The sequence below is a fragment of the Acipenser ruthenus genome, chromosome 2, assembly GCF_902713425.1.
Source record: "Acipenser ruthenus chromosome 2, fAciRut3.2 maternal haplotype, whole genome shotgun sequence".
NCBI classification, from domain to species: domain Eukaryota; kingdom Metazoa; phylum Chordata; class Actinopteri; order Acipenseriformes; family Acipenseridae; genus Acipenser; species Acipenser ruthenus.
The window spans coordinates 52,606,547-52,630,571 of NC_081190.1; the positions used below are offsets into that span (position 1 = coordinate 52,606,547).

At 37.6% G+C, this 24,025-nt stretch overlaps 1 protein-coding gene across 3 annotated transcripts in view; it reads right to left on the minus strand.

The window, feature by feature from the left end:
- sh3bp2 (SH3-domain binding protein 2) overlaps positions 1-24,025 on the minus strand; it is a 37,705-nt gene that overhangs the window by 3,681 nt on the left and 9,999 nt on the right. For 2 of the 3 annotated variants that reach the window (XM_058996989.1, XM_058996978.1), the window contains exons 2-10: positions 17,367-17,506; positions 16,254-16,356; positions 9,259-9,376; positions 6,808-6,878; positions 4,482-4,570; positions 3,586-3,660; positions 2,289-2,922; positions 426-537; positions 210-265 (exon numbers count right to left, since the gene is read on the minus strand). In XM_058996989.1, the coding sequence (XP_058852972.1) occupies positions 210-265; positions 426-537; positions 2,289-2,922; positions 3,586-3,660; positions 4,482-4,570; positions 6,808-6,878; positions 9,259-9,376; positions 16,254-16,356; positions 17,367-17,502 (1,394 nt within the window). In that variant the 5' untranslated portion in view covers positions 17,503-17,506. Of the gene's footprint in view, positions 1-209; positions 266-425; positions 538-2,288; positions 2,923-3,585; positions 3,661-4,481; positions 4,571-6,807; positions 6,879-9,258; positions 9,377-16,253; positions 16,357-17,366; positions 17,507-21,338; positions 21,716-24,025 lie in introns of those variants that run through there. The other variant, XM_058996984.1, reaches the window with a different exon arrangement.

The window sequence follows — 24,025 nt, forward strand, 5'->3', positions numbered from 1 at the left end:
CAACATCACTCTGAGGCTGTCAGAGTTCTGAGCACTGCTCATTTTTATTGAGGTGACAACACTGGACGTCAACAGTAAGATGTTAAAAAATGTTCTACCTGCTTTGAGGCTCAGTATTAAGGTTTGGAATACGCACAATGCATATATGGCACTTTTAACAGTAAAGAGATAAATGTTACTAAAAATGAATAGAATATGTATAGATTTACCTTTCAATCTCACTGGTATCTGTTGTACTTACAAAAACAGAGTTAGGTAATTGCACCTGCAAGAAAATACAAAAAAACCCATAAAATGACCTATTCACCTGCTGATAAAAAAGGCTACTGAAAAGATCTCTCTTGCATGACTTTGTGAGAACACCAATGTTCTTACTAAATTAATTTCCCAGAGCATTAGAAGTAATACAAACAATATGTGGTTACCTTTTCATAGTCTTCGTCTGAGTCATAATCGTTTGACTGGGACTTAGTTCGCAAATGTGCTGGCTCTTCATCCACTGAAGAACGGAAACTTTGTCCATCCGGGGAAGATCTCCTGAAAGAGACAGAAAATTGGATTTTCAGTCTATCAAGAACAATTGCGCACACTACTGATGTGTAAAAAAAAATAAAAGGGTTGTGTGATAGAAGACACACTTAGAACACTTGCATTTCACCTCTGGAGACCTGGGTTCACTGAACAATGCACAAATGAGCAACCGGAGTAAAAGTTAAATAAACTACTTAATCCACAAGACAAGCATTTCGATAAGCACTGTATCTTATTGAACGCACTGTAGACTTGAGAGAACTAGATTATTATTATTATTATTATTGCCCATGCCCTGGGCGTTTAAGCTTTGGATAGTCATTTCATATCCAAACTTGTATGTTTGCAGAGAGCTGCTCCATTTTCATTCTTTGTAAAAAGTTGTTTCAGCAGACAAGGTTCATTTTTTGAAACACAAAAGTGGAAAAAATAAGACAGCCTAAGAAAATATATGGTATAATATTACTAGAGTGGAACTTCCACTGATGAAACTAAGGAAAGGCCCTGTGACCTGTCAGTACATATGTCGGCAGACATTTTGAATGGGCTTTTCATCCTGGTCCGTCTTGTGTTTTAACATTGGAAACCATCCCAAGAGCCACCATTGCACCTTTTGTTTGGTACATATTTTTATTTTACATTTATTACTTATATTAGAATATCAAGTTTGTTTGTGCTGCATGAGCGACTAAGAATACTTAGCTTACTGAATGATTACACAGTTTGACCATCTGTGGCTTTGGACCAACTGAATGCTTATTAATCCTTCCCTTTTTAATCTGTTTGTATTGAAAATAAAAACTATTTTCTAAACCCTTTTGTTTGTGTTAAATAGTAACAGACAGATGTATTCTGTGATTTTCTCAATAAAGTACCAATATAATGATACAGATATTTTTCACATATCAAATTCAGTTTATATTTACAAACCATTCTGATATGATAGGATGTTCCCTTAGATTATGCCACCAGAGATGCTTTGTTTTTATTCACATAAACTCCCATGTCTTGTTTGTTCTAGTCTGAACTGATTTATTACACCAAAAGCACTTTTTTCCCCATTGATTTTTCTCTGCTGGCTGTTACTATTGAACACAACCAAAAGGAGCAATGGTGGCTCCTGGGATGGCTTCCAATGCTAAAACACAAGACTATATATATGTATAGGTCACACGAACATCCTTTAGTTTCGTCAATGGAAGTTCCCCCTCTTTCAGTAGGAGGCAATACCACATACTATCTTTACTTAGGGTAACTCATGTTTTCCACTTGGCTACATATATAAAATTAGCCGCAAACTACTTTAATAACTATAATTTAACAGCACAATATTGTCTCATGCTAGTTCATTACAATTGTTCTATCTTCTCAAACTATTACTTTTGCCTTTGCACTTGCTTCAAAATAGGGCCATTGTGATTGAGAGGAAAAATTAAACACACTCAAAATAGCAAGCTGACTATCAGATAGGAGTCATTGAAATTATGGAGCAAGATATAAAAAAAATACATATATTTATTGAAATTATGGAGAAAGATAAAAAAATATATTTATTGAAACAAAAAGATATATCAAGGAAAATAATCCTGGGGTGTACTCTAGACAAGTTTAGAAGTTAAGTACACTTTCCTCATTAACAATCTGAATAACACTATTTTGATTGTGCTAAGTTGGGATGGGTAATTGACTCTTTGCCTGTATATTTATAATGCCCTTAAAATTATTGTATTGCAATATTTACCCGATAGATCACTTACTGTAAGGATTGCCCTTGATGTTTTGGCTTTGGCTTTGGCTTCACTCCAGCAGGCAGAGTTTTGGGCAACAGTGGGGGCTTGTACATCCCAGGCTTCTCACACTGCAGAGACTTGGCAATCAGGTTGGGGTTTTGTGGTGGTGTTGTTTTCGGAAAGGTAGCATGTGAGGGTTTGTTGCTCACAGGAAGTTTTTTCTCAATACTACTGAGAAGTGGCAAGGTGGCATGGGAAGGTTTGTTGCTCACAGCTAGCTTTTTCTCAAGATCACTGCAAATTGGCAATGCCTTTGGAAATTTACTTGGGGTGGGGCTTTTGACAGGCACCTCTTTTGTGTCAGTGGCTGGCTTCTTCAAATGAGAGGCGAACGGTAACTGTGGAGGAGGGCCTTTGCTGAGAATCACAGCTGCCTCCTTAGCTAGTTCACATTCACTTCTTTTGTGTTCAGGAAATGGTGGAGATTCCTTCCTGGGAAATTGTGTCTGTGGTAGACCTTTCTTTGGAGCAGGTGGAAGGTTTGGGGGCATTGCCCTGATTCCTGTGGTTTTCTGAGGTGGTGTTTCATGCCGGTATGGCTTAAGAGGGACAGGAGGTGGAGGGTAGGCAGGAGGAGGTGCATCAGGTCGATTTAAAATGTCTGAAACAAGAAAAGGTATACAAAGTTGACAAGATATCAATAACATAATTTTTATTTTGTTATATAGGCTAACATTACTTTCTATAAAGTTCATTCTACAGTAAAGGGCTTTTGGATAATTACAAGTCTAAGATTCCTCTAAACAACAACATGCATTCAGTATCTTTATTTATTTATTTATTTTGCTTTATAGCGGTATTGTAGAATGCAAAATAAATTGAATTCTGTTCATTCTGTATTTCCCTGGAAAACCATATTCAATGTAACAGCAGGTCAAGTAGAATTCACTGATCAAACAAATGCCTAATCAAAATGTGCCAGTAAATAAAAAATATAAAGTCATTTGGTGAGGTAGTTTTCCAAAAAGTTAGTGTTATTTTTGTTTTTTAAGTTGCATGTTTGTTATTTAGCAAGTTTGAAACAACTGAGGTAAATCTATAAGAAACTATTTTAGACCACACACATTTTAACACTTGCCAGTATCTGCAATGTATAATGCCATTTCCAAGTAATCATCAGCATTAAGGCCAACCCCTGATTTATTTTAATTCACTGGCCTTGGTACACATGGATATTGCTGACAATACCATGCTTCTGGTGTTTATGGTTCATGCTCTGTATTGCGTTTGAAAATGGAGAGATTTGTTTAGCATGAATGCCTACTTGGTTCCCGTGATTCGTCTGGTTTCAAATAATATTTCTCTTCCTCTTCCTCTTCCTCTTCCTCTTCCACATAGTCTAAAGAATCAAGCGATTAGTTTGACATTCAAGTTTATGCGATTCATTTTATTTATTTATTATTTATTTATAAATGCAGTTGACTAAAGGTTATTATTTTTGTAATTTTGAGGAACAGAACAATGTAAAATCTTTACATTTGTATGCAGAATGTATACACACAGTACAGACACACACCGTTGTACTAATCAGTGGCGGTTGGTGGCCAAAAGAAGGCAGAGGTCTAGGGGTCTCGTTAATCACCCAGGAGCAGTAGAATCGGATAGTAAACAAAGGTAAAGGTAGAATAAGTATAGGGTGTACAAAATTAAATTATTTTCTTACCCATGTATTATTCATGCTATTTGGTTTTCAGTTCTTGTTTTGTTTCCATTTTTACTACGTCCTTGAAACATTTTTAAAAATTCGGAGCTCAGCATGGTTCTTAGCTATATTTTCTCTGCTAAAGACCATTAAAATATGCTTCTAGTTAGTTCCCTCACAAGGACTGTTTGCATCATTAATGTAAGACTAAAGGTCTGATTATTAGTCTCGCCTTCAAAATGAGCTTCCATGCGAGCTTCGGTGCGAGTTCCATGTATTGAAAAAAAAAACCCATCTTTTTCAAACATCAATCATCTTTTAATTTTGTAAATCCTATGTATTCTACCTTTAATATGTGTCCTTGCTCTAAATAATTTAAGGCCTGAAAAAACAGCAGCTTTATATGAAACACAGCCTTCAGAGCCACCATCAATACTGCCTTTTTAATTATACAGGAAAGTATTTAAAATGAAATATTGTTTTTCAGAAAAGACACATCTTCAGGATGTTATTCTTACCACCATCGTCAGATGTCTCAGGGGTATATCTGATGTCAATAAGCCGTTCAACAGAGCCATAAAAGCTTTCTGAGTCAGAACCTGAAACACTAAGAAAAAAGGATAAACAAAATCAACATGTTTTATTTGTTTTGTTAACATATTAATAATATTGAAAGGCTTCTTCAGAAGAAGTGAAGGGTTGTTCGTTGGTACAGGTTAGTAGTACTGTATCTTACTATCCCTAGTCTTATATTTTAATTATTGGATGGCTATCCTATAACAAAGTAACAAAACAAAACTGTGATAAATATAACTGATGGTTTTGGGGGGTATTTTAGCAGAGTTAGCATAATTCAATTCACATTTTTTTTATTAAGTATAGCAGCGTCATAATAAAAAATGTAATCCGAGGACATACAGTATATTCAGGCAATCATTCCAGTTGTTTTTTGTATGCCATATTTAGCTGTACTTCACGTTTAAACCTCATTGGGTTTCATCACAGAAAGAGGAAGTTGCACACTAGATTTGGCCTCAGCCATAGTGGCAGGGAAACACCTGCAATTCCATTGTTTCAATATTATATTATTATTTGTTTATTTAGCAGACATTTATCCAAGGCAACTTACAGAGACTAGGGTGCGTGAACTATGCATCAGCTGCAGTCACTTACAACAACATCTCACCCGAAAGACGGAGCACAAGGAGGTTAAATGACTTGTTCAGTGTTACACAGTGAGTCAGTGAGCAGGCCAGGATTTGAACCGGGGACCTCCTAGTTACAAGCCCTTTTCTTTAACCACTGGATCACACACCCTCCTATAAGAGCACAAGGCTTCCTCTGGTGTTTCATGGGACAAGGGGAGGGTGCCAGTATACTGACGATACACACAAACAGAGGCTATTTGTCTCCCTCTTTCAAATAAGACTAAAGGAGGGGTCTCCAGTCCTGGTCCTGGAGGGCCGGTGTCCCTCTTGGTTTTTATTCCAACTGTACCCTAAATTACTTAATTGGACCAATTACAGCTGGAACAAAAACCAGGACGGACACCTGCCCTCCAGAACAAGTTCCCGACCTTTTGTAACTACCTATACTCCTAAAACAATTACTAAAACATTTAACTCAAATACCAAAACACTTTGCACATTTTCAAAACGTATCACACATTTGCATAATTAAGTGAGTATGTCAAATCTATTCACATGCCTTGGAAAACATAATACTCAATTATGTTTAATACATCAATACATCAAATATAAATTTATATTGCATTTAACCCATCATCCAAAATAATATGCAACTTTTGAAATATTTCAGTCAAAACATAAACACACTGGGAATAGGTAAGTGCAAATCATGGTACTTGTATCAATGTATCCAACTTGTACTTTACATTATGCTTCCATGATTCCAATGTGAAACATGTTTATTAAGTAGTATTGATTTAGTTTCCAGGTGTGAAACATTTGTTTAAATAAATGAGTGCTGATTGTTGGGCACGATCCTTATGGTTTTAAGGATAACTGCTAAGGTTTTGCTGATTGAACTACACGGCTTATGCTGAGATTTCAGTGGTTTTATCAGCGACAGTCTGAAGGTGTCTACTTCGACTTTATACTTTATTTGTAGTTTGTATTTATAGAAAATGTACAGTATAAACAGATTGACCTGTTTTGAGATTATTCAGGGATTTTGGGTGCCAAAAGTCATTGTAAGCATAGCCTGTGCTTACTGTATGTCCCAACAGACAGGTAGGAAGGAAGAGGCAGGAGCAGCATTTAACTTGCATATGCAGGGTTTCCATGCAATTTAGAAACTCCAAATTCTCTCTCCATTGTCATGTGAATGTGACGAAGCACACACATACCACACACATTCCTCACGCTATAGGAAGTGTGCGGCCAAAACATGGTATGGGTAAATCGCCTTCTAACACTAAAAAGCTGAAAACATTGAGCAAAAACTAAGGTTTTTTTTTCATTGAAAACATGTCAGAAAGCCATAACTTACGTTCACAAGACTTCAGCAGTGAAGATCCTGTTTGTGACATAACCTTGCACAACTTTCTACTATAACCCTAATAAGCGGTTATTATGGTAACATTGCAAAGTACTTTTGAAGTTCCCCATGCTTGTTTTATTGTCATGATTTACTGAACTTGTTGGTATTTTACTATGATATGCTACAGTAAATTATGCAGCAAGTTTAAAATAAACCTGTAATATATAATAATATAATAAACATGTAAAGATAACTAATTATAAACAGGTGAACTTGGGAACACACAGTTACAGTTGGATATTGGCGCACAAGTTAAATTAAATATTTAAGATGTCTCCATACCTTTGCTGAGCCTGATTATCCCTTTTGTCATGGTAGTAGTCAATTTCTTTTCTCAAACATAACATCCATTTCTGCAAAAGAGAGTACAATGTTGTATTTTATACCACATTTTGCAACAGTGCTCTTCTAATGTGTTTATATATAGGATGGTTAACCAGGTTAAGAAATACATTAAACTTCATAGAGTAAGTTCTCAGTGATACTTACATTGTATAATACTATTGCATTATAAACAATACAGTCAATTCTCGTTAATACGAATTTCAAGGGACCAGCAAAAAAAATGCATTGACAGTAATTCGTATTATAAGGTGTCTAAGCCAAATGCATGATGTCAGTTTATATTGAATTTACAGTAAAACTGAAATCAAATTTCAATTACAGAAGAATGAAAAGTACATCTAGGATCTGTAGTCCCAGCACTAAAATACACTACAGAGGCCCAATATCCTTTACACTCAGCTGTTTGAACTAGATTGATTAGTTTTATTCATTTTTTTCTTCCCTGGGAGGGCTCCAAAATAATTTGCATTAACAGGAAATTCGTGTTTAGTTAATTCGTATTATAAAAAAGTAATTTACAATAAGCGATGGCTAAATTTGTCTGGGACCTTGTAAAAAATTCATACTGCTAAAAAATATAGAACACATAAGTTTCCACTGCTCATTAAGGTATAACTCAGGGCTTCCAAACCCTGGTCCTGGGGGCCCCCTGTGTCTTCTGGTTTTCATTCCAACTGAGCCCTCAATTACTTAACTAGACCCTTAATTGAACTAATACATTGCTTAATTGGACCTTTTTAATTGTTCTCAGTTCCTAAAAAGTTCAAGTTACTTATAAAATGTTACAGCTAACTTTAAATCTGCAACTGTTTACGAGCTGAAAACAGGTCAAAAGGTCTAATTAAACAAATTATTAGTTCAATTAAGAGTTTAGTTTGGCAGCTGTAACGAAAACCAGAAGACACATGGGGTCCCCAGGACCAGGGCTGGAGAAGCTCTGGTGTAACTGATGATCATAGATCCTAGGGATCTGTTTGCTGTGAAATAACGCGGAAAAACACTTGGTGTCTATGGTGTCGGAGAATTTTTAGTTTTACATTTTCAAAAATCATGCAAGGCTTTTTTTGGTTGCTGATAACCATATCAATACGCTTATCATATATAATCATCAATACAGGCAATTTTGCTTTAAATTTAGTAAACATGTTCAATGACACACTGTGGCAAAGTGCCCGCCCCTGTGTGTATTTGGCGTGTTATGTGTTGTATGTATGGTGCGTATGTTAATGTTGGTGTATAGATTGGTACACGGGATATAAACGGGTCTGTGTTTCACGTGTATTTAAAAAGTGTAGATTTGTATTTAGGCACGAGGAGGGCACAAATCACTTCACGTGCTGGTTAAATGTAATATGTGAGCACGGGGTTGCACAGAATTAATTCACGTGCTGGGATTCAAGTGAATAATTAATTAGTAATTGAATCCCAGCACAACAGTATATATAGATGCACATTTTCACTCAGTCGGGGTTGGGTGTTCGGAAGAGGAGAACGGGTGAGAGAGAGAGGAGAGTTAAAATAAGTAAAAACGTGCAAGAGAGGTGTTTTGTTTGTACTCACCGTGTCTGTTTGTCTGTCCGTGCACCGTTTGTTTAGTGTTAGTCGTTTTGTATGTCTGTTTATTTTGGCGCAAGTGCCGTGTCCTGTTTTGTGTTCAAACCTTTTATTTTCTGTTTAATTATTAAATGCTGAGCGCAATCACGCGCCCAGCTTATACCAAACCACATCTCTCTGTTTATTTATTTCCTGCATCTGGTCTGACGCCACCCACTCCGGCCGTCTTTGTGACACACACTCACGTCACATTCATGCTGAAACGTAGCTGCAGTTTACTTCAGTGTGTTTTTACTACTCAACAAGCTGTTTAAAGATGTCGAAAACAATAAAAATCACCCCTAAAGATTAGGTCAATGAATTTGGCAATAGCCATCGAAAGACTAACTCAATTTTAGCCTTTTATTTTAATTGAGGAATAACTGAGATTTTTTTTTTTTTTTTTTTTATTGGAGAATTTTGTTTTTTTATTGTGGAAAACTAGGATCCCTGCTGACGATATACAGTACTTTGTATATTATCATATGTGGCTTTTATTAACACATATGTATATCTGTTTGGTATTGGCCATTTACAAAAAAAATGAACAGCTGAAACGTTTGTCTAGTTGACTGAGTTTCTTAAGTTTATAAATAAAATGAAACCAAATGAGGCCTGCCAACAATATGTACAAAACAGTTGGAAAATTCCCCCAATGTTTCATTATTTTAAACTCCAGTCATTATGAAACTGTTACAACATCTGAATCATGCGTTTCCTTAATTTATTATTTTGTGCTCAGGGTGCAACAAGTGTATTGAAACATGTGAATTGAGTCAGAGAGATTGTTTTCACCTTCCTTTCCTCCTCACACGCTGCAGAGAAGTACCATGTTCTGTGCTTTTTGCTGAAGTGCACAATTTTGAAAGGGAAGACGTTACTTGATGTTGTCTCTTCTGTCGCCCTCATTACCCTGTCAAACAGGAAATAAAAAAAACAAGAACAAATGTCTCAATTTAATATTTTAAGTTGTGATTAAAGGCACCACTAAAAGACTGTACAATATGTTTGGATGTTTGGCAAACCACAAGATATTTCTTGTAAATGCAATGACTATATTTGACTGTGAGGTTTTGAAAAAGTTAGAAGCAATGCTACTGAACTAATTTCTCATGCTGCAATCCAGTCCTGCAAACATGCTGCTGGGCCACACATATGTCATTGACCTTTAAAAAAACGTGCAATACAAATCAAAGGGGACATGAGCTTGTTTTAGAAGCAGCCAGCTTTTTGTGAAACCACAAAGAGAGTTAGTGTAGTACAAAAGCCTTACAATATAAAATGGAGTTAACAGCATACTAAACCATTTTATTTGAACTATGGCATACAGTACTTTAATTATTACACTGCATTTTGGCATTTATTCATTTAACTGTTAATGGTGTTATATCATGTTAAAAGCACAACAAAGTGTTAACTGTGTGGTAAATGCATGTTATAGACAAAAGACAAGCATGGTAAATTTGACAATTTTTCAAATGTGCTTTTTTTAAAACGCCTAGTTAATGTTAGTATTACAGATTAGGGGTCTGAAGTTATGGCCGTATCTAATGTCTAGAGATTGGATGCGGTTTTGTCTATCCCCTACACAGCTGACGCCTATTTTGTAGGGGCAGTAAAATTTATGTAGGATTGACTAATGTACTGGTACATTGCACAGTACAAGCAACAAATGCTGTAGGTACACATGTGATAAATATGCCTTAGAGTATGGACATCAGGAAATACAGTACATTTGAATACCACACATAATTGGTTAACACTTTAGGTATCCATTATAAGTAATTATAAACAATCTATAAACATGCTATTAACAATTATAGAATATGATTAGGAATAATAAGACTATTATTATACACTTTTGCCATTGTATTTTTTGCTATTGTTTATAATCAGTTATAACATACTGTATATAGTCTGTCTGCCTGCCTTTTCACATCTGTTTATATGGGGCTGCTTTGTTTTTGCAATACACATGCCATTTCGCCTCATGATTTGCAACGCACCCGGGGAGTGGTGATAATAGAGTATACACACCCTGTCGTGCCTTATTGCTTACTAATTGCTCGCGCTCAGAGTCTCAAGGCGTCCGTCGGTGGCATTCATTATGTTTTTATTGACAGTTCATGGTTGTCCAGTGATTATATCGACAACAAAGAATTACATTGCATTCTATTATTTCTGTAATAATATAATATTATTGATATCATGATGAGTCAAAGGCAAATGTCGGATATGTTTGTCACAGCAAGTGAGACCACGAGGGATTCACCTGAGGAAGAAACTATTAATATTGCTTATGCCCAGGTAAATTATTTATACATGTGCTAAAAAAAAAACTACCATCGATTTGAAAACGAGATTTAGACTCATGTGTAGGGCTGTGCTGTGTGTTTTCCGGTTTAAGCTCATGTGTAGGGGTGGGCTGTGTGTTTTCAGGTTTAGGCTCATGTGTAGGGCTGTGCTGTGTGTTTTCAGGTTTAGGCTCATGTGTAGGGCTGTGCTGTGTGTTTTCAGGTTTAGGCTCATGTGTAGGGCTGTGCTGTGTGTTTTCAGATTTAGGCTCATGTGTAAGGCTGTGCTGTGTGTTTTCAGATTTAGGCTCATGTGTAGGGGTGGGCTGTGTGTTTTCAGGTTTAGGCTCATGTGTAGGGCTGTGCTGTGTGTTTTCAGGTTTATTGGTCTGTAGGTAACTACAGACCAATAAGCCTGACTTCTATTATATGTAAACTTATGGAAACTATAATAAGATCCAAAATGGAAAATTACCTATATGGTAACAATATCCTGGGAGACAGCCAGCATTGTTTTAGGAAAGGGAGATCGTGTCTAACTAACCTACTTGACTTTTCTGAGGATGCAACATTGAAAATGGATAACTGCAAAGCATACAACATGGTTTAGATTTCCAGAAAGCTTTTGACAAAGTCCTGCATAAAAGATTAATTCTCAAACTGAAAGCAGTAGGGATTCAAGGAAATGCAGGCACATGGATTAGGGAGTGGTTAACAGGTAGAAAACAGAAAGTATTAATTAGAGGAGAAACCTCAAAATGGAGTGAGGTAACCAGTGGTGTACCACAGGGATCAGTATTAGGTCCTCTGATATTCCTAATCTACATTAATGATTTAGATTCTGGTATAGTAAGCAAACTCGTTAAATTTGCAGACGACACAAAAATAGGAGGAGTGGCAAACACTGTTGCAGCAGCAAAGGTCATTCAAAATTATCTAGACAGCATTCAGAACTGGGCAGACACATGGCAAATGAAATTTAATAGAGAAAAGTGTAAAATATTGCATGCGGGCAATAAAAATGTGCATTATAAATATCATATGGGAGATAGTGAAATTGAAGAAGGGAACTATGAAAAAGATCTAGGAGTTTATGTTGACTCAGAAATGTCTTCATCTAGGCAATGTGGGGAAGCTATAAAAGAGGCCAACAAGATGCTCGGATATATTGTGAGAAGTGTTGAATTTAAATCAAGGGAAGTAATGTTAAAACTTTACAATGCATTAGTAAGACCTCAGCTAAAATATTGTGTTCAGTTCTGGTCACCTCATTACAAAAAGGATATTGCTGCTCTAGAAAGAGTGCAAAGAAGAGCAACCAGAATTATCCCGGGTTTAAAAGGCATGTTGTATGCAGACAGGCTAAAAGAATTGAATCTATTCAGTCTTGAACAAAGAAGACTACGCGCTGATCTGATTCAAGCATTCAAAATGCTAAAAGGTATAGACAATGTCGACCCAGGGAACTTTTTTGACCTGAAAAAAGAAACAAGGACCAGGGGTCACAAATGGAGATTAGATAAAGGGGCATTCAGAACAGAAAATAGGAGGCACTTTTTTACACAACCAACTCCCTAGTAATGTTGTTGAAGCTGACACCCTGGGATCCTTCAAGAAGCTGCTTGATGAGATTCTGGGATCAATAAGCTACTAACAACCAAACGAGCAAGATGGGCTGAATGGCCTCCTCTCGTTTGTAAACTTTCTTATGTTCTTATGTTCTAGGCTCATGTGTAGGGCTGTGCTGTGTGTTTTCAGATTTAGGCTCATGTGTAGGGCTGTGCTGTGCGTTTTCAGATTTAGGCTCATGTGTAGGTCTGTGCTGTGTGTTTTCAGATTTAGGCTCGTGTGTAGGGCTGTGCTGTGTGTTTTCAGATTTAGACTCATGTGTAGGGCTGGGCTGTGTGTTTTCAGATTTAGGTTCATGTGTAGGGCTGTACTGTGTGTTTTCAGATTTAGGCTCATGTGTAGGGCTGTGCTGTGTGTTTTCAGATTTAGGCTCGTGTGTAGGGCTGTACTGTGTGTTTTCAGATTTAGACTCATGTGTAGGGCTGTGCTGTGTGTTTTCAGATTTAGGCTCGTGTGTAGGGCTGTGCTGTGTGTTTTCAGATTTAGACTCATGTGTAGGGCTGGGCTGTGTGTTTTCAGATTTAGGTTCATGTGTAGGGCTGTACTGTGTGTTTTCAGATTTAGGCTCATGTGTAGGGCTGTGCTGTGTGTTTTCAGATTTAGGCTCATGTGTAGGGCTGTGCTGTGTGTTTTCAGGTTTAGGCTCATGTGTAGGGCTGTGCTGTGTGTTTTCAGATTTAGACTCATGTGTAGGGGTGGGCTGTGTGTTTTCAGATTTAGACTCATGTGTAGGGCTGGGCTGTGTGTTTTCAGATTTAGGTTCATGTGTAGGGCTGTACTGTGTGTTTTCAGGTTTGCATAGCTTCTCTATAAACTAAGAAACAATTAATGTTTCCCCTATTTTTTTGTGTTTGTAGCTTCCTTATAAATTTTTAAGCATTAAATTTTGCTTTAAAAATCTCCTCAGAATACCACTGGGCCATGGCAAACCTGGTTTTTACAACACTGTTAGTGTGTAATTAAGAAACATAATTCAGCAAAATATTTATTTAAGTCAATTTTACAAACTGTCAAGTTTGTGACATGTTCACAATGACGAACAATAGTTTTACTACTAGTTGTAAAAGTATTATTGAGGAGCTAAAATACAAAGATTTTACTGCACTTTAACCAATTTCACACACACACACACACACACACACACACACACACACACACATATATATGCAATACAGTACAAAACAAACCATGCTGATGCGTTGTAGGCTTCACATTGTTGTAGGACGCGTAGATAATAAAATATTATTATTAATTGTTTATCCCTGCCGCCACCAGTAAGTAAGCTCCTTCACTTGTTGTCAATAGAATAAATACTGTGCACCACTTCAGACCTGTTGCCATTCGGCAATCTGTATGCTAATTAGAATTTTTCTGACTGGTATTTCTGCTTCTAATTAGTTAGTAAATAGGGTGTGACACTTTGGGTAATACCACACGCATTCATGTCAATTTTCTTCCCGCAATTCTGGCAAAATTATCGTCGCCCTTAATACGGTTTCAATATTGATTTATAGACTATATTGCAGCTTTCTACACTGTATTGAGAAGGGGTCATACAAATTTCTGTTCAATTTTTATAAAAAGATAACATATTTTAACATAATTGCACATAAAAATAAATCGCACAGTAAATGCACGATTAGTCACATATACAAAATAATGCATTTATTCATTTATTTGTAATATTTGTATCATGAAAAATGACAATATACAGTTCTCGTCGTTTAGATGTAACTTTACCTTACCACCCTTTGTAAACAGGATAGTAAGGTAAAGTTAACCACTATGATTAAATGATAATAATAACAAAAAACACAGTCTATTATATTAATACATTTTACGGTATATAAAAACTGTTATTATTAAAACAATGTGATTTATATCTGTAGCGTACATTAGTGAAATATTTTTTTCACATAAAATGTAGCTTTTTATAAAGATTCTGACAACATTTGCTATATTTGACATTTTAAAACAAAAACGGCGATATACACGATATACACGGTATACACGGTATTCAACTATAGAAATTCCAACTGACATGAACCCTCCCTTTAATTTCAGTTAAAGAAAAGGGCTTATAACCAGGAGGTCCCCGGTTCAAATCCCACCTCAGCCACTGACTCATTGTGTGACCCTGAGCAAGTCACTTAACCTCCTTGTGCTCTGTCTTTTGGGTGAGACGTAGTTGTAAGTGACTTTACAGCTAATGCATAGTTCACACACCCTAGTCCCTGTAAGTCGCCTTGGATAAAGGCGTCTGCTAAATAAACTAATAATAATAATAATAATAATTTCAGAAATTCACACATGCGCAGTAAAGACAATAGCTATTGTTTTTGGGGTCTACCAATTTCCTGTGACACCAGTACATGAAAGCCCATTCTGTTTAACAATAAAAACACTTTTATTTTAAACTGTATCACATACTCACGATTCTATACTACATATGCATCCACAATGTTCTAGAATTTTTACATCCTATCCTTGTACCGGTATTTAATGTATTATGCATGGTTTACTCTATCTTTTAAAGCGTTTTGTGATGGTCCACTATGAAAGGTGCTTGTGGCGGAGTGTCCCGCCCCTATATTTATATGTTTTTTATTATTTGTATTATTGTTTGCGGCACGGATAAAAGCGCTGCGTATTTGTTATTGTTTTTATATTTTAAAAATCTCATGAGGATGCGTGGTTGATCAGCTACTGATTTATTTAACTAGCTGTCAGTCACGCATCCTTACTAAACTCGTGCAGACTGTGGCCGAGGGGTAATAAGATAATTAACAGCTAGTTAACCCCTCGGCCAGAGTATAAGAACCTGCAGCTGTCCGTGCTGCGGAGGAGAGTGTACAGAGGAGAGTACGGGGAGCGGAGAGAGTGAGGAGAGAGAAACTACATTTAAAAAACAACTGCCAAGTATCGTGCTGGTGCTAAAACCAGCACGCTTATTTGTTTCTATTTGTTTGGCCAACGCACCTTTTTGTTTTGTGTTTTGTTGTTTGTTTAAATCTTTTGTTTCTCTCTCCTCGCTCTCTCCACTCCCCGTCCACAGTCTGCACGAGTTTAGTAAGGGTGCGTGACTGACAGCTAGTTAAATAAATCAGTAGCTGATCAGCCACGCATCCTCACGAGATTTTTAAAATATAAAAACAATAACAAATACGCGCCGCTTTTATCCGCGCCCCAAACAATAATACAATTAATAATAAACGGTGCACATGTAAATATAGGGGCGGGACACTCCGCCACAGTGCTATATAAAATAAAGATTGCTAGCCCAATGAATTCTAGCAGCACTAATTAACACTTTTGTTTATCATAGTGTGACAATGTATTAAAATAATATACTGTAGAGTTGCAGACCATTATGTTGGGACTTTCTGATTTATTTAAATAGCATAACTGAGATACTGTCAATTTAAGTGCTTTTGCTAAAACATGGGGGAACGTTATTAAACTTTGTAAAGATCGAGTACCTGATATAAAGTTAACATAGGGTTGTGATATACAGGTTTGTGTATAAACACCAAATCAACCTAAAATGCTGTAGTTCACTTCCAAGCTTGCAGAGCCAAAACAAAGAACCTCAGTTCAGCGAACCAAATGTAAAAGGGCCCTCTAAAGCAAGAACTTAAGGTTTATATAAACTGCTGAACTAGAAAAACACAAAGTACTGTATTTCATTGTCCTTTCATTTTCAAAGTAATTTGGTGATGTTTCCTGTTTTGTTTCTCTATTGCAAAATACTACATCAGATCTTTTATATATATATATATATATATATATATATATATATATATATATATATTTAAACTTGGGAAATCCTTGTAATTCCCAGGACAACTTAATATTCACCCAACTGACCTGTTGTACCCATTTAAAGAAAACGCCCCCTGTGGAGAGGCAGAGGTGCTTGTCTTGAAGTAGTAAATGCATCCTTTGTGTATGATGACAAACCGTAATGGCCCTGCAATGACAAAAACTATCAGTTAGGATTTTCAAAGAGTTTAGAGATGTAAAATCAAAAAGGGGGTTTAATATTTATGATGTGGAAACCAATACCATTTGTTTTATTTGCAGGTTACAAGTGGTTAAGAAAAGGTCAGTCAGTTTGCATTTACATGTCACTGTCAAAAGCTACATTAGGCCATATTCTCACATCTTTATGTTCCAAATTATTAGATTTTTTTTTTCTGGAAGGAAACATGAATTGCAATTCCAAAACAAAAAGCAGACAACTTAAAGACTACTTACCAGCAACTAAATTAAATATCAGATTTTTTTTTTTACCCTGAGAATCTACCTCTAATAATCATATTTACAAAAAGAGTATCTTAAAAGTGTTTAAAGGTCTTTTTTGTGTATGTGTATGTGTGTGTGTGTGTGTGTGTGTGTGTGTGTATATACTGCGGTGTGTGATTGCCAGCTGTGGGATCCTAATCAGCAGGTAGGTGTGTTCCAGCGAGGCTCCAGGTATAAAAAGGTACTGTTTGTACACCTCTGCTGCAAGGGCTGCTGCAAGGTCAAAACAAGCGCCAGGACTGAGATCGTCCATTCTAACTGGACTAAGAAAACATATTGCTGAAATCCTCTGATCACCGTGAGTGGGAACAGTGATCCGAGCTTAAAGAAGATATTGAAACCGCCGATCAGTGTCGGGGTTTGTTTATTAAACAGGGATTGGTTTCGGTATTGTAGATCCCACACCAGTATAGTGAGGATGGATGTGTGAACTGGACCTCCCGTTTATTTGTAGTTTATCTACTGTGTATTTTGTTTTTGCTGTCTGCATATGCTTGTTTTGTGAATAAAACCTGCGTGGCTGTCGGGGTGTGCCATCTACAACCCCCCGTCTCGATCTCCTGCCTGTCAATCAGCAGCAAACACACACACACACACACACACGCACACACACACACACACACACACAAACACGTCTCTACCCCGTTACCGGCCCCATGGGTCACTGTTACTTACATTTCAAAATTTGAATCTGTGTGCCTCCCTTCTTGTGGAGATATCCAGAAAACGTCACCCCGTCTGGCATTGTCAGGAGGTTTTGTGCTCCTATGGCCTTCATTGGAGTAGGCCAGCTTACCTCCCCTGAGGCCATTTTTCTGCAAAACATTACGATCACATTGTGGATAAGCTTATTTGAGAAAAGGAAATTCAAACTGTTAATGCTATTTGCAACAAACCACTTTCAGTCCTCCTGTGTGGTCCAGTGGTTAAAAAAAAGGGCTTGTAACCAGAAGGTCCCCGGTTTAAATCCCACTTCAGCCACTGTCTCATTGTGTGACCCTGAGCAAGTCACTTATGCTCTGTCTTTTGGGTGAGACGTAATTGTAAGTGACTCTGCAGCTGATGCATAGTTCACACACCCTAGTCCCTGTAAGTTGCCTTGGATAAAGGTGTCTGCTAAATAAACAAATAATAATTACATTTATAAACCTTTTTTGTACTTACTCGTTCAGTTCATTTTCATCCTTTTTGGTTAAAAAAAAAATAGCTGCAGGCTCCCGAGTGGCGCATCCGGTAAAGGTGCGCCGCGTGGAGTGCAGGATGCGCCCTACAGCCTGGACTTCGCCGATTCAAGTCCAGGCTATTCCACTGCTGACCGTGGACGGGAGCTCCCAGGGGGCGGCGCACAATTGGCCGAGCACCGCCCGGAGGGGGGGGTTGCTTAGGTCAGCTAGAGTGTCCTTGGCTCACCGTGCACCAGCGACCCCTGTAGTCTGGCTGGGAGCCTGCGGGCTTGCCTGTAAGCTGCCCAGAGCTGCATTGTCCTCCGACGCTGTAGCCCTGAGGTGGCTGCATGGTGGGTCTGAAAAGAAGTGGTTGGTTGACGGCACACGCTTCGGAGGACAGCGTGTGTTCGTCTTTGCTGCTCCCGAGTCAGGGCAGGGGTGGTAGCGGTGAACTGAGCCTAAAAATAATTGGCTATTCTAAATTGGGACAAAATGATAAAAAAATTGGCTACTACTAAATTATAAAAATAAATAAATAAATAAATAAATAAATAAATAGCTGCAACTCAACAACCTACATATTTCATTTTCTCAGGTTCTGCTGTTTACAAAAAACAAACAAACCAACAAAAAACACTCAATTACTAATTCCAAAAGCAATCACAAAATCGGTGAACTTCATCTCCACCAATCCTTTAATTTACATGTTCACACAACACTTCATCTCCTATTTGACTGAGAACACACGTTATCTGCAGAGAACCAGGAAGAAAATTAAATATCTATGTGCAACATTTACACTAAAGCTAATCAAAACAGATCTTTTTGGTTAACTTAAGTTATTTAAAAGAACAATGTGTGCAGCAGTGTGGAGTAGTGGTTAGGGCTCTGGACTCTTGACCGGAGCGTTGTGGGTTCAATCCCAGGTGGGGGACACTGCTGCTGAGCAACGTACTTTACCTCGATTGCGCCAGTTAAAAAAAAACCCAACTGTATAAATGGGTAGTTGTGTAAAAAAATAATGTAATTGTATGTAAAAATAACGTATAATAAAAGTCACCCTGGGTAAGGGCGTCTGCTAAGAAAATAAACAATAAAGTGTGTACACTACAATAACATTATTTTAGCTACTGTAAAGCAATTTGGCACTACTTGTTGAAAAGTAATTTCCTTGCGACTAAAAAAATACAATGGTAAATATTTTCCTTCTCATTGTCATCTTGAAGACTGTAATGAAGATGAATAGAAACTATAGTAAGTAGTACACTTCTCCAGCAAAGATATAATCAAATTTACAGTAGATGATCAACTTCCTTTCCTTTCTTCTAAGTTCTTCTTAGTTGATCATTTCTTCTGACTATTATGCAAAAGGCCCACTGCTATCTCCCAGATAGAAACTTAAATGCAATACATCAAGCTTGGACGATACCACTGTGTTTGTACAACATTATAGTCTTTTAGCCCAAAGTTGGGTGGTTCATATGGTTAAAGTGCTGCCAAGGGATTCAAGTATAAAGTTTAAAGTTTAAACCAAGCCTAGGCTTATGGGACTGGCAAATCTTTAACATCCCTAGAGGTGTGCAAGCAGCTTGGAGTCCTTGGAGAGGGGGAGCAATGCTTCTTTTTTGTTTCTTGCAGGAAAGGCAATTCTATTTAGTTGTATTAGTTTTCCCTTTAGCTGTGTGTTCTATAGATTGCAGCTGTATCCATTGCTGTTGAAGAATTCTTATAGTCAAGGTAGTGACTTTGTATCCGTCATTCTAGTAAGTGAAGTGAAATCAGGAGCTTTCTACTGTTTTGGTAGCAACTCTGGCTGCATTTGCGAATTTCGTCAAAAAAAAAAAAAAGTTAGAGACGAGTAAAAATAATTAAAGCACCGTGCAGAAAGCAAACATGATAATGAATGTCCTTTGAAGTTATTTAATCTGAGAATGACTATACAGGAAACTAGAAGCTGGACCAGGCTGGGATTTTCCCTGGTAGAGTACAGTGAATTACCATTACTGACACTGCTCAATTTAGATACCACTACTAGACAACAAATGACATAAGTAAGGTTACATTATAAAAGCTTTAGTCAGTATAACATATACAATTATATATTTATATTTACAGTATATTTAAACTCTCATAGTTGTCTGAGTGCTCAGTCATTTGTATTCAGTCATTATGCACTGGAGCTGTATTCTTTTCCTGGTGAAAATTTTTGCTTTGGGCTTGTATGCAAATTGTAGTAATCTGTTCCTTAATTTGCATTCATAGGCTATGGTGGTAAAGTATAGGGCTTTGAGGCATGCATGGGAAGCCTTGTGTAACAATTCACTCGTACTAGCAGTGAACCTGCTGCCAGTGGGTTCAGTAAAATGTCTGGTTACAGCATGGCCATTGCTGTTGTAAAACTACATATGTGCTTATTTCCAATCTGTAATCCAAGCCTCCACTAACAACCCACGTAAACTATTCTCTACCTTCTCCTCCCTCCTAAACCCTCCCCGCCTCCTCCTCCCTCCTCTATCTCCCCTGATGACTTTGCCTCCTTCTTCTCTTCTAAAATCTCAGATATCCGCAAACTCTTTAACACCTGTACACCGCCAGCTCTCTGCTTTCCTGTCCAACCACTCTCTGCTTGACCCTCTCCAATCTGGCTTCCGCTCTGCCCACTCCACTGAAACCGCCCTCCTGTCTGTCACCAACTCACTTAAGTGTGCCCGAGCTGCCTCTGTCCTGATTCTCCTCGACCTCTCTGCTGCCTTTGACACTGTTGATCACTCTATTCTACTATCATCTCTCACTGCCCTGGCCTGGTTATCCTCCTACCTCTCCAACCGCACTTACCAGGTAACCTGGCGTGGAGCAACCTCCACTCCTCACCCTCTCTTAACTGGAGTCCCCCAAGGGTCAGTCTTGGGTCCTCTCCTGTTCTCTCTCTACACCCGCTCCCTTAAATTACTTCATTTTTTAAACGAAATTGGTAGTTTTTTCATGATACTGTATAGGCAGCAACTAGTAGTGTAACCTCAAAGATTGGCCACAGCTATAAAAAGGTTTTTCCCTGTTGAAGTCAATTGTTTCAGTTCTGCATACCACAGTAACGTTTCAAATAAGTCACACAGTCTTGAATACAATAATTCTTTTAATCAAAGATCCCTACTGTTCCATACAAAAGGGAACAATTATATTTCTATATCAAGGTTATATCATTTTGTTTGTTTCTGTGTTTTTTCTTGTATATAATGTATTAACAACATCGGCAGTAGTGCTTTGGCACTATAAAATTGAAGCAAAGTAACACTTAAAAATGCCAACCTTAAGTAATTATCCAAATAAACATACTAGTTACAAAAGCTGTATTTTGTAAAACATATATACTATATGTTTAGTTACACATTCACAATCCTGAACATTACATTTCCTTTTCTTACAGCCATTTGACCCTAATACACACTTTCACTGATTAACTAAGTAGAACGTCTATCCTCACCTCCATTGGTACTGGTCCTTTCTTCTGCCATCCATGGTGAATACTCTTCAAGTTGCACTCACAAAACATGTATCACCTCACCACACAACATTGCTCATATAATAGTACATTAATAGCCATTTGGTTAAGGATAAATGTAATTACATCCAATCTAAAACAATGATTTTTTGATTAAATGATAGTTAAATTACTGAAATATGCCAAAATTATTTCAGCTTTAAGAGTTCAGATAATTTGAGCAAATACAGCACTCGCAGACAATGCAGGCTTTACAATTGTCAAACCTGAAACTAGGAAGGAACTACTAAAAATGGTAATGCTTTCAAATTAAAATCACTTCCTGGTACAACCCTGAAAACATTGTCATGGCTTTTCATTGTGTTTAGTGTTGTTTTCAGCAGCAGATATTATCCACGCAAAAGCACAAATCTTTATATTAACTTTTCAACACATGTACATTCACAATAAACTCACGCTGGCTTCCAGTAACTTCCTTAACAGATTACTGCACAAAAGTAGTTTAACCTTTCAAATAACATAATGTGGGAAACCCACAATCACATTCAGTGTTAAACTAATCCATAGATATCTATTGTCTATTACAATGTTTAGTAAATTACATTACAGTTTAAATAGTATACTGCTTACTCTTTAATACTGTATTCCAGGAAGCAAAACCAAAGTAAAAATCAGGCCGACAAACTTGTTTTACTGATAATACTTACAGTACAAGCTGGTGTGTGCAACAAAGCTAAAGGTCACACCTTTTTCTGAATATACACTACTTTTTTAACTACATGGGTTGCTACTCTTTTAATAAATAGTTTTTGGAGAAACACATTACTTCACTGAGACAAGTTTAATGTTATATGTTACCTTTGGTCTGTTAGTAAATCCCAGATGCTCCCTGAAAAGTTCTCAAAGTTACACAGCATCTACCCTTTTCCATACACCCAATACCATGTAAATGATCTAATATTTCCGATTCTATAATCCATTCACTTTAAATGTAACTACGTTCTGCCATTTGCCAATAAACTTGCACCACAATTCTAAGTATTGTTGTTTACATGTTTTAATGTTACAATCCTGTGTATTCAGCGTTAGTGATTCCACTCATTCCACTCACAGATGTGTTTGAATGCAGCAACCCCGTCCACACACCTGTTTGATATTGAAATGTAAAATAACACTGGTCAAAACGCAGCGTGGAACTTAGTGCATACCTGTAGTATGCTACAAAGTTGTATGAACTTACTACCGTGTACTGGCCTGAGAACTGTTGAATGGGATTTACACCAAACATCAGTTTCAACTTAGGTAACACCTGCTTCTGCTGCAATAAGCCTCATTTAAATCTGTTCCCTGTAGGCAACAATAACAACAACAGCTAAATCTTAACATGCAGAAGGAGCATTGGGAGGAGCTACTATGTACCTAGGTTCAGAAGGAAAAGTACAATGAGTTTTAACCAGACTTACTAAAATTGATTTTAACTTGACTAGGTTACTCACCACTGACATTGTGTGTTGGGGGGGGCGGGGGATCTGAATTTGAGTAACTCAGGTAGAAGGATTCTAGTTAGTATTTTCATGTTGCTCTTCACTTTTTAGCACTCTCTGTGCTGTTCTTCATTTAAACATTTATCCCAACAGGTTGTAATGATTTAACCCCAAAAAGGCAATTATGCAGTTGTATTTCTTTGTTCATCACTTGTTGTTTTTTTTCAGTCATCTCAACGTAAAGGTGAAGTGTGGTTTATAAAAGTTTAGAAAATGTGTGTACATATTCAAAAAGGTTGTTGTTACCTTAGTATATTTATTTATTTATTATTATTTATTCATTCTTTAACCAAGATAAACCCCATTGAGACCGAGGCCTTTTTTACAAGAGCGTCCTGGCAAGATGACCAGAAACAGACAACAGTAATTTCACTTCCCTAAAAATAACATCTCTCTAAAAGACAATCTCATCATACATTCAGTCTGGGATCAGAAGCATTTACACTTTGATAATTCTTGGAACCTACTCAATAAAATAAATGTAATCGTAGTCATTATTCTTCATTTAACTGATACATTTGGGTTATTTATCTGATGCTGATCATATCCCGGATACTCTTGTTCCATGCCATAGGGGTGCTGTAACTAAATGCTGATCGGCCAACCCAGGACCTTCTCTAAGGCACTTGATAAATAAGTGCAAGACTAGATCATAACCTGTACTTGGGTATATTCACCTGTAGCAACAAACCTAGGTAACCTGACAACAAACCTATTACAGTTTTACCCAGAAAAAGTACCCAGTGTAATTGTCTTCTGCAATCTAATTTAAAGAAGCCAGTAACTAGGGCTCCCGAGTGGCGCATCCGGTAAAGGTGCTCTGCGTGGAGTGCAGGATGCTCCCTATAGCCTGGACAGCGGTTGTTCAAGTCCAAGCTATTCCACTGCCGACCGTGAACGGGAGCTCCCAGGGGGCGGCGCACAATTGGCCGATTGCCACCCGGGTGGTGGGGGGGGGGGGTCTGGGCTAAGGTCGGCCAGGGTGTCCTTTGCTCACCATGCACCAGCGACCCCTGTGGTCTGGCCGGGCGCCTTCGGGCTTGCCTATAAGCTGCCCAGAGCTGCGTTGTCCTCCAACACTGTAGCTCTGATGTGGCTGCATGGTGAGTGCAAGGTGAAAAGAAG